The sequence below is a fragment of the Mastomys coucha genome, unplaced genomic scaffold, assembly GCF_008632895.1.
Source record: "Mastomys coucha isolate ucsf_1 unplaced genomic scaffold, UCSF_Mcou_1 pScaffold18, whole genome shotgun sequence".
Lineage (NCBI taxonomy): Eukaryota > Metazoa > Chordata > Mammalia > Rodentia > Muridae > Mastomys > Mastomys coucha.
The window spans coordinates 114,325,412-114,336,688 of record NW_022196900.1 but is presented as its reverse complement, the minus strand read 5'-3'; the positions used below and the strand labels follow the sequence as shown (position 1 = coordinate 114,336,688).

Sequence of the window (11,277 nt, the reverse complement as noted above, 5' to 3'; positions counted from 1 at the left end):
AAGGACAGACGAGAGGCACAGACATGGAGGGCTTGATATTTTATTAGAAGCCTTCAGAACAGCCTGTGTTCTCCCACATGACCAAGAGTTCAAATTCTAAGTACAGAATCGTGCCCACATGCACCCACCCATACAAAGGAATCCTTTAAGGATCATCATGGAGACCCCACCCTCCCAGACAGCCCACTGTGAGCGCGCATCAGACAGCCAAGGCCATGTGGACCTTGAGGTGAGGTCTCATGGGCCCTACGCCCACGCAGGCTGAGTGCTTTCCTATGAGGAAACACCTGCAGTTCCGCCTTCACAAAAGGCAAATGTGCCCAGGGCACAGCCCGCCTGCAGGGTGCTTGCCCAACAGCAACGGGCCCTGAAGAAAGTCCTCTACGGGCTGGGGTGAGCCAACCCCCGACTCTACAAATATCATAGAACCCCCGGTTGGTGACCAGGAACTTCGCAGAAGTCACTTGCTGAAATGCAAACACAAAACAACCCCACGGGGTCGGACAGGTGGCAGAGGGTGGGCCCTGACTATCCCCAAATGACAACTCTGCACACACATTCTCTAAGAATGACCCTCCTGCTGGCCAGCCAGCCTGGGGAGGGAGCCTTCGGAAGAAGGTAGCGGCCAACCTGGAGCTGAACTGTGGCTGGGGAATGTCTTCCCACATCCAGAGGAACGAGCTCGTCCTCTTATCCGCTCCAAGCACCAGTCGCCCGCTGGGTCACCAGGGCCGCCAGAGGCCGCAGGCGGGTTGGCGCGAGGTGGAGACGGCGGCAGCGGCCTTAGCGGAAGAGCGCGCGGGTTGTGGCGCAGCGCCGGGCCCCGGGGATTCCTTGGCAGGCGCGGCGGGAGCTGGGGGCCGCTGGAAGTGGTAAAGCAGCTTCATCTGCGTGTCGCTGGCGGCATGTAGAGTCAGGAACTGCACCGCCTCCTGCAGGCACCACGAGTAGCCCTCGCTGTAGTCCTGGTGCAGGCTTTTGGGGCCGGCGGCCGCGGCGAAGGCTGTGGGGAGACGAAGCAGCATGAGTGGGGCGCGCGCGGTGGGAGCCACACCAGCGGGGAGCAAGAGGCGGGCGTAGGCTCCGGGCTCACCTTTGCTGTGCTTCAGGTAGCTGACGGCCATCTCCAGGATGTCGGCCTTCTCCAGTTTGGAGTTGGGCTGGTGCCGCGCGAACTCCTGCTCCAGCAGCAGCTTCAGTTGCTCTATGCTGCTGTTGATGCGGTCCCGACGCATCTTCTCCACCACGGGCTTCCGCAGCTGCGGGAGGAGAGGCGTCAGGTGGGCGGCGGACGCCGGAGGCCCCGGGGGAACGGGACGGCGCGCGCCGGGCGAGTGGCACTTACTCGGTTTTTCTCCTTGGGACTGAGCATCTCCACCGCCACGGTACTTGGGGCCATGCCTGGAGCTCTGGAGGTGATTGGCGTGCGGAGCGGAGCGGGCAGAGCCAGGCGTCCCGGGCTGGCGCGGCCAGGACCCCAGAATGCCAGCTCTATATAGGCGCGGCCAGCGGCCCGGCGCCTGGGGTCCGGGCGCCGCGGCCGTTCCCACACTCGGCGGCCAATGGCGGCGCCGGCCGCACAAAGGCGCCGGCCCATTAGCGCACGCTAAATTGCCTGTGAATTGGCGCGGGCACAATGGTCGCTCCCCGAGGAGCAGGTGGGCCGCGCGGCACAATGTCCGGGCTGTGGGAACGCGCTCGCCCTCATTAGCATCCCGGGGCCTGATGCTGAGAGCCCCGCGCCTCAATATGCTGCCTTTTCCCAGGCCGTGGGGAGGTGGGGAGGGCAGGAAGGAGTGCTTCCCCCCCCCCATTTCTCTCCTCCCACTCCCCAGAGGCTCCCCACCGCTGGCTGGCAGAGGCCACAGGCGCAGAGAAATGAGAGTTTTACAATGAACAGACAGCAGCTTCCAGAGGAGTGGGCACCCTCCCCAGATGGGACCTGTTGCCCGCTGGCACAGTGGGTTAAAGTGGGCCACACTCTCTCAAACTGATGCTGCCGCCATGCCATTCGTAGGTACAGGATGAGAGAGGGAGTCAGGTGTTTAGAATTTAGGGCTCAGGGGCCTTATTGCAGGTTCCCAAAACTGTCAGTTGAGAGGAGTGACTTCTCTGCAGCTAGAAATGGCTACACAAGGAGCCTGCCAGGCATACTTCCAGGCTAGTTGAATTTGCTTTGGGTAGTGCCTAGCATGAAGCCCCATACCCAGAAAGCCCGCAGGAACCCCTGCACCCGCAGGGTATCTGGACTGCTCTTGGGCCATCAGGTGCCACAATCATCTCTGAAACAGGAGGAGAGACCGTACCTCCTTCATGCTGCCTGTGATCACTACTCCCGTGTGGCTTTTAGGAAACCTTGGCTACCTTTAACTCCTTTAATGGCCTCTTCCCGGCTCTGTGTGTGTGTGTGTGTGTGTGTGTGCTGCTGTGTGTGTGTGCTGCTGTGTGTGTGTGCTGCTGTGCCGGTGTGGATGGGCCCCTTTGGAAGAACTGATGACTGTAGTGCCTAACCAGGTGACCTTACTAGTCACACCCTAGACACCTAGGGGATGATCATGTGGGAGCATCCCTCCATCTGGAACCCATACTATTTCCCCAATACTCTGCAGGGGCTGAGGGAGCAGATGAGACAGGCCCTTGCTTCCTCCTAGAGGCAACCTAGCCAGGCCCAAAACAGGAGGCTGGCATCAGACAGAGCACAGTAGTCAGTGCAGAATGAAACCCAGGTTCTCCGGATGGACATCAGCCATGCCTGAGCTCAGGAACCAAAGGGCTTTCACAGTGCCCACTAAGGAAATGCCCTCCTGCTATTGTAGTGACCCACTGCTGTAAGTGATCTCTTAGCACAAGGGGTTGTTGAGTTACCATGATAGAAGCATCTGTCTGGGACAGAAGCAAAGGCTTGGCTTTGAGGCAGCACAAGATGGTCTGTCCAATGCAAGATATAGGTGCAGAATTCACCTCCCCTAGACCCCATCACACCCCTCACCATAGCTCCTATCTGAGGGGCTTGTTTGATGTAAAAGGGCAGAGGTACCCTGTAAGTTCAGGAGGGAAGCTCAGGGCTGTATGCCTGGCCCTCTGCTTCTATAGCCCTGAAGACTAGCAGGGACTGGCACTGTGTGGTGGGCAAGCAGCCCTCTCAGTCTACAAGGCAGAGGAGTCCTAGTGGTGCTCCCTGCAATCTTGTTTGCAGCCAACAAGAAGTTCACACCACATAGTAGTCAAATTTAGCCATGTCCTGGATCTCAGATCCCTGGGAGTGGGGAGGGCAGGAAAACCCGGTCACCTCTGTGCCTGTCCTGTACGCCCTGCAGGAAGGGCTCAGGAGCCCGATTAGGTGTTCAGAGGGCCGAGGGAATGCAAAGAGACCAGGCAGGGCATGAAACCCATCAACTGAAAACAAGAGTCTCAGCCCATGTGTGCCCTGGCCATTTCTCCTGGCTGCTGGCAGCAAGGACCCAAGACTGTACCCAGATATGGGGGTCATCCAGGCACAGACTTGCTCCCCAAGACTTTGGTGGGGACAGTTGGCTAAGGCTTGTGTTCTGTACTTCCAGTACCCTCCCCTGAGCCAGCTCCTCACCCAAATGAGACGCGTGCCAGGAGATATGCCCGAGGTGGGTTAGGAGAGCCCGCCTTCCAGAGGTGAGGGTGGTGGGTGGGCCACGGGGAGGGCCACTCCATTCTCTGCTCCTCCTCACCTCCCCCCACCCCCGAACCCTAGCAGCTTTGATCCAATTTTCAGTTGTGGGAAATATGAAATGAATGGTGTTAAATCCCAGCCGGATGAAAGGCTGGTTGCCTCCCCGAGTGCGGGCCAGATGGCAGCCCAGGCGGCCTCTGAGGCACACGCCTGGCCTTTGTGGGCCGTTTAACACTGTGAATGGGGCCAAAGTGTGGGAAACTCTCTGGGCTCCTGGCTCACACCATCCGCCTTGAGTAGCTGCAAAGGGGGAGGGGTAAAGGCTGCCTCTGGCTGGCGGGCTTTGCCCTGCAGAAACACTGTGGGGTGGGGGAGGGGCGTTGGGCTCCTCCTGCCACCACAGCCGCATGGGGCGGGATAGGAGTCCTTCTCTAGTTTGCCCTTCCTGTACCTTTCAGAGCATCCCACCTGAGCACTCAGTAGGTCCTGGCGAAGGGACAGTAGTTGAGGGGGCAGGATCTGGAGTTGGCCAGACCCCTCTGTTGATTGCTCACGCTATTTTGTACACTGGGGATCCTGTAAACTGAGTCTGCCCTGGTTACGCTGAAAGCCATAACCCAGTCCCTTCTTAGTGAGCTGGCTGAGGAGCAGCTTGGATGAGAAGGGGAAGCTGCAGGATACTCTGCTCCCAGTCTCTGAAGGAAGTCTCAGTTCAGATGGGACTGTGATAAATAGTTTGGAGGGCAGACCAAAAATTAGACGGAATTGCAGGGCAGTGGTGGCACATGCTTTAGTCCCAGCACTTGGAGGCAGAGGCAGGAGGATCTCTGAATTCCAAACTAGCCAGGTCTACAGAGTGAGTCCCAGGACAGCTGGGGCTATATAGAGAAAGCCTGTCTTGAAAACCAAACTAAACCAACAACAACAACAAAAATTTAGACGGAATTATTTTATAACTCAGAAATTCTGCCTCCTTGTCTAAGCTCATAAGAGTTATAAGCAGCTGGGCGGTGGTGGCACATGCCTTTAGTCCCAGCACTTGGGAGGCAGAGGCAGGTGGATTTCTGAGTTCGAGGCCAGCCTGGTCTACAGAGTGAGTTGCAGGACAGCCAGGGCTACACAGAGAAACCCTGTCTCAAAAAAACCAAAAAAAAAAAAAAAAGAGTTATAAGTAGCCTCAAGCTTTTCAGTACCAGTGCCTACAGCTGTGCCGTATACAGGAGCCAAGGCCACCCAAGTGTTCTCAGATCAATGGACAGATAAAGAACAGATGAAGCATCCCAGAGTGGAACATTCGCTCTTTCATACACAGCACAGCACAGGTGAACCTCGAGGGTGTTATGCTGAGACAAACCAGCCCCCAAAAGGACAGATCCTGCGTGACTCCAGTCCCAGGAGGGACCTAGGGATATCAAATCTGTGGGCAGAAAGTGGAACAGTGGCTGTCAAGAGCTGGGGCGGGAGGAAGATGGGGTGGTGGTGTTGAACAGGGACAGTTCTGGCTTGGGAAGATGAACATGGGTGGTGGTGACAGCTGTGTCACATCGTGAGTATATTTAACAAGTGTGAACAGAAGTGGGTGAATTTTTATGTATATTTGGCCACATTTGGGAGGTTGTCTAGAGAAGAGCCATAGACATGATCGTGCTTGTGCTATTGTGGGGAGATGTTGGGCCCTACAAGTGTGCCAGCGTCCCCAGCTCTCTGTCCCTGGTTCCAGAACATTTACAGTGGGTGAGATGAGGGATGGGGAGGGTTGGAATGATGATGGGTCTGAGAAATGGAGGGACAACCTGCTGCTTCCTTCCTGAGACAGTGAGGCAAGACCTTATCTGGGATGGTGGGGACAGAGTCTTCCCAAGTCACAACACACTGGGGTTGTCCTATGCTGATCCCTGTGTTGGTTCCAACTAGCCTTCAGTCCTCAGCCTTCTGCTGTAAGGAGGTGCCTACTTTTTCCTGGTCAGACCACCAGGAAGGACAGCTGACCAAGGAGGGAGTTGGCCCTGTGGCAGAGAGGGATACATAGTGTTTGCCAAGTCTGCCTTGGGTAATTGGAAGGGTCCTGCAGGTGGGATCTGCAGTGTGGGGGGTGTATATGACTAATGATACACTTGCTAAGCACAGGACAGTGACATCCTAGATGGGCAGTGAGGCAGGCGAAAGCTTCTGTCTTCAGTTCACTGGCCAGCAGCAGAAGTCAAGAGACTTGCCAAGCAAGGCATGTTAACTGTGGGTCAGTAAGCCCTGTGCGTCAAAAGCACCACTTACTCTGTAGTTTGTCATGACTTCCCAGTTTACACTCAGGCACCCACCTACCCACCCACCCACAAGCCACTCTCTTCTACTTGAGCACTTGCTAGCACAAAGAGCAATTTAGATGTCCAGGCTGGGATTTATTTTTTCCTTGACTAATTGAGACAGTGAATCACCACGTAGCCCCAGCTGGCATCAAATCGGAGATTCTCCTGCCTCACCTTCCTGAGAGTAGAGATCACAGACATGTGCCACCACACCTAGCTAAGGCTGGGATTCTATGCCCTCAACATTTGCTTGCTTGCTTGCTTGCTTGCTTGCTTGCTTGCTTGCTTGCTTTCTTTCCTGGGTCATCAAGGCAGGTGGGAGTAGCTTCAGGAGAGAAGTGTACAGAGCAGAGAGTATCAGGTGCTAAGTAAGGTGAGTAGTGGCTGTAGAGGTCAGTCTCTAGGAACAGATGGGTGCTTGGGGGTTGGGTGGGGTAAAGAGATGCTGTAGTCCTCTAGTCTGGCCTTTGGGTGTGTACTCCAAGTGTGAGGATAGTAACAAACCTATCAATCAGAACCAACGCTCTGGATGGTAGGTAACCAGATAACTTGGTGCAGGGTCAATGGGTAGCTGTACTGCGAAAGGCTGCCAGTAAGGCACATGATCAATGCCTTTTGTAAGTCCTTTGGCTATGAGTGCTCTATGGGGCTAGGAGGAAAGGTTTAGAGATCTCCCCAGCCAGCACCCTGAATCTTCCCCTTTCCCAAGAACTAGACTGAGGAACTGTATCCAAGATGGCAGGGTTCTTTGCCCCTACCCACTGCATCTGTTCCCTTGGTCAGCAGAGACCAGTGCACTGGGGCTGAACAGAGGACAACTTTGGTCTTGCACTGTGGGTGGGGAGTTCTGAAAGTGGGGTAAGAGATCCTAACATGCAGGAGGTGACTTGGGGGCTGTGGGTTGGGTCTAGCATGAAGTTATAGTGAAGACAGGTAACTATTGGCTGGGAGGCCCACAGGACATGAAGGAACACATGCAGAGAACCCCAAGTGTTGGCATGGCTTGGAGCAAGGGTTTTCTTATCGACACTTTCATCTTATACTTACTTATTTGTTTACTTACTGTGTGTGTGTGTGTGTGTGTGTGTGTGTATGTGTGTGTGTGTGTAGAGGTCACAGGACAACTTGCAGAGGTCAGTTTTCTCCCAATACATGGTTTCCAGGGATCAACAGGCTTGGTAGTGAGGGCCCTCACCTACTGAACCATCTCTCCAGCCCTGTCAACATTTTCTTACTCAGACATTTACCAATGTGTAATGTATAAAGGGCTTCTGCACACACATGTGCACGCGCGCACACACACACATGCCTGTGCACACAAACATACACACATGCACACAAATGCACATGCACGTACACACACATGTGCACACCCTGTCATACAAGCCACACATATAGAGACATGCACACACGTGTACACACACACAGCCCCACATTCCTGTTCCTGCAGGCCAGGGAGCACACTGGCATGTACATCTGTGTATGCTGGTGCCTATGTGTGTCCATGCACAGATGCCCATGCCTGTGTGGTCATATACATGTGTCATGTTCAGGTGCTTTCAGGACCACTGTCCCCGGCCTGGTCCTGCTGCTCTCACCTCTCAGAATGCCCCAATCAGCCAAGCATTTCTCTCTACTACCCTTCCTTGGAATAGATACCTGGGTGCTGTGATAGAGGGGGAACTGGGTGGCCACCATTGCCTCCATCCTGTGACACAGACTGTGTCAGACCCTCAGGAACCCTCAGAAGCAGGAAAGTGTGTGCTTCTGCTGCAGGTAAGGAAGCTGGGGCTCTCAGGAGGAAGCAATTTGCCTGTGGGCCAGTCCCTTAGATTCTGCCTGAGATGCTACTGCCCCAGCCCCAGACGGTGACCTGGGAGAGGATGGACTATCCTAGGAACAGCTGGATGATCCTCTGCTCCTCTGACATGGGGGTGGTCTTCTCTAGGAAAGAGTGGGTGGGAACATCCCCATTGTGAGTGGACACTGGGCAGACCCTCTTTACACCTGCCACGGTAAACTCAGAAGCATGGGAGTCTCAGGTATACAAGAGCCTGCAGCAGTGCCTCTGTGGGCTAAGGTTTGTTAGCTTTGGACATACTGCACAGAGGAAGAAATCCAACTCTCCTGGGGCCCCCACTGGGCCAGCCCCCTCTGCTTCTGTCTGGCAGTCTCTCTACTCGGTGTTCTCCAGGTGTGGATCTCAGACAGCTATTGAAATTACCTTCCTGGGATGTCTACTTCTTTCCACACCTGCCTTGAACTCCCAGAGCCTTGAGAGCCACAGAGGCAGCTCCGCCCTGTCCCAGTGGATAAGAGGATATAGCACATGTACTGCTTGTCAGGTTAGACGACACAGTCTGACCCTGAGGTTCATAGCTCACTGGGTCTGCACCAACCTTGCTTTACAGACTGACTCTGCCAGCTTTCTCCACAGGAGGATTACTTCAGGGAGTTCCAAAGAGCAGGCTGGCTGGATTGACAAGGGCTGACACATCAAGGCCTGGCTCTGCCCTTGACTTTCTCACACATGTGAACACATCTTGATCTTTCTAGAGGCTCAGTTTACCTGTCTGTAAGATGGGCTTATAGGCCAAGGCTTACCTGGGTCTTGAGGAATTGACCCCAGGTTGTAGGGAGACACCCCCACACACACACACACATACCCTCACAAGGTGGGCCTTGCTGAGATGTACCTCTACTGAGCTTCAACTCAGAAGGAGCATCTGCAGTCAGGCCTGCCTGCCACCTGTGCCCAAACAACAGGTGCCTGGGCATCTGCACTGTACATAGTACTAAGCCGGAACCACCAAAACAGGGGACAATGCTTCCCTCCTACCCACCTCTTGGGTCAACCTGACCTGACCTGAGAGGGTAAGAGTACCATAGAAGGGCTGGTGTGTGTGTGTGTGTGTGTGTGTGTGTGTGTGAATATGCTGATTTCAAGCCCATGGACTAGACTGGGGTTCCCCCAGGAGTGTCCCTGAAGGGGCTGAGTTCCAGGCCCCAGAGCGGCAGTCAGGCTATGAGCAGTCTATCTGATGGTGGATCTAGCACTGAAGGTCACAAACTTGGTCCCCTGATGAGACTCAGGCAGCCTCAGGCTCTTCTAAAGGCTGCTCATGGATGTTCCCTCTACTTTGCACCTCCCTCTGCCCCAATCTCTTCTTTTGCTTACCAGTGCCCCACCCCCACCCCACGCCACCCAGGGCTCTGGTGATGGTGGCGGCCTAGAGATATCCCATCTCCAAAACTTCCTTTCTCATCTGATTGAGGTGGGACCTGGGACTGGGAGACACAGTGAAGACACAAATCCACTCCCTCGCCCTCTGTTCCCTCTGGGCCTGGAGACTCCAGGTCTGACGAGGTATGTTTCATGGTCCCACGTCCCCACTGCGTGGTCTCTCTGCTTGAGAGGCATTTGGGTGGCTGTGAGGTGGGAACCGTTCTCCTGAGACTCCTGGAACTTCCGCGCACTGCAGGGCTCCACATCCTAGAGCTTTGTGAACAGGTAGCGTCTGCTTCAAGCCTTGGGGAAAGGGTGGGGGGTGGGGGTGGGGAGCGGGGAGGCTCAGGACAGCAGAGGTGGGTGGTGGGAAAACTGGGGGCGGGGATGCTCTCAAGGCAGGGAAGGGATTAGGTCAGCCCACGTGGCCACGCTCTGTCCACCAGCCCCCAGTGAGCCAGGGTAGTGCCGGGGTCGCAGTCCCAAGCTGCTTAAAAACTCTGTGGTGTCAGAGAGCAGCCCCTTCCCAACCCCTGAAAAGCAGACGAGCCCTTTATTGCTCTATTATAACACGGAGCCAGATGGTCTTTTGGGAGCTACCCTCCTCATGCCCCCCACCGCCGCCCTCATTCATTCAGAAGCAGGCCCCGGCACTAATGCTGAGAGGCTGGGCACGCTTCCCGCGCTGCCACCGCCACCGTAGTGTGGGAACCTGGGCCTAAAGTGAGGATCATGGTGACATGGACAGGGGAGGCTGTCCCAGCCTGAGCCAGAGGCTGGTTGTTCTCATCCTTGACTCTCAATCTCGAGAGGGAATACAGATCTATCCCCAGACACCAAACTCATGTCTTTCCAGCTGTGTGGCCCATGGTATCACATTTAAACCTATTTCTGCCTCAATTTTCTTGTCTGCAAAGTGGGAGCAATGGTAGGGACCCTCAATTGGTTTAGGAGGTCAGAGGCAGGTAGCTGACAAGTATGGAGCACCAGGGCATCCTTGCTCCCCAAGAATGATGTTTGCATTCTAAAGCAACCAACATCCAAACAAGAATGTTCCATGGTGTGTGATTAAAATGTCAGGGTAGCTGGTGAAATCTTGATGTGCAGCCATCTCTTACCTATGCCTATCTTGATACAGTACCAGAGGATGGTCAGGGAGGTGCCATCCACCCCAGACTAGAATAGTTATTATGCAGCCCTTTACAGGAAACAGTGGACCCCGCTCCCATCCCAAGGGACTCTTACTTTTTCCCCCTCACTTCTGAGGCTGACATGGGAGCTTCCATTGGGGGACCAAGCTGTTTTTTTGCGAAGTGAAATTACCTCAGGACACCCAGCACCATCATATCCACTGAACAGGTAGACAAACTAAGGCACAGAAAAAAATTCAAGGCCAAGTTGCAAATGATGGCTTAGGTCAAAGTGGAAGGGCCCAGTGTTGAGGCAGGGAGGAAAGCCTTAGATCCTGGCAGGAAGGACACAGGGGATTCTGAACCCTTGGTGAGTCACATGTATTTCTCCCAGGATCTGCTGAGACTTAGAAGTGCCTGTTGCCTTCCCCAGCTGCAGTATGAGTAGTGGTTGGCTTGGCTTGTGTTTAAGGAGTTCCTCAGATTTTCAGTGTCATAGGGATCCACTAAACAAGAGTGGGACACCGTGCTTCCTGAAAGGAACAGATCCAGGGTGAGCGGCAACTGTGAGGAAGCAAGGGAGCCTTTGGTAGATGGTAGCTGGCTGCACCTAAACATGAGGAGAAGACCAAGGGCCCTGTCAGGGACTGGGGTTCCTGGGTAATGCCTGGGGTGGCCTCTGTAGCAGATCAGTTCCACAAGATGCCCCAGACTGGGGACCTTGGGATTCTGATTGGAGACCCCTTCTCTTACCACATCAGCTAGCAGAATATTGATCATCCCACCCTGCTGCTAATGTTTGAGACAGGCAGGAACCAAACCCTGCAAGTGCAGTCAGACCATGTCTCTAGAAGACCCTAACATTTAGGGAGATTACAGATAGGGCTCAGACCCATAGCCCAGAGAAAACTTCATTGTGACTCCTTAATACCTGTTCTGTCTGTCAGTCAATCAGTCTGTCTTTTTTTTTTT

At 54.6% G+C, this 11,277-nt stretch overlaps 1 protein-coding gene across 1 annotated transcript; it reads right to left on the bottom strand.

Moving 5' to 3' along the window:
• Nucleotides 1–27: 27 nt before the first annotated feature.
• On the bottom strand, nucleotides 28–1,575 carry Hes5 (hes family bHLH transcription factor 5). Its single transcript, XM_031379728.1, has 3 exons — nucleotides 1,346–1,575; nucleotides 1,094–1,259; nucleotides 28–1,003 (listed from the first exon to the last, which is right to left on the bottom strand). Exons 1-3 carry the CDS (start codon nucleotides 1,397–1,399, stop codon nucleotides 723–725), a joined length of 501 nt encoding a protein of 166 aa, XP_031235588.1. The 5' UTR covers nucleotides 1,400–1,575; the 3' UTR covers nucleotides 28–722.
• Nucleotides 1,576–11,277: the final 9,702 nt, after the last annotated feature.

Coding starts and splice junctions, on each gene's coding strand:
- Hes5 (XM_031379728.1), bottom strand. CDS start 1,399: ATGGCCCCAAGTACCGTGGCGGTGGAGATGCTCAGTCCCAAGGAGAAA. Junction 1,260..1,345: donor GTCCCAAGGAGAAAAACCGA/GTAAGTGCCACT, acceptor CTCCTCCCGCAG/CTGCGGAAGCCCGTGGTGGA. Junction 1,004..1,093: donor CTACCTGAAGCACAGCAAAG/GTGAGCCCGGAG, acceptor GTCTCCCCACAG/CCTTCGCCGCGGCCGCCGGC.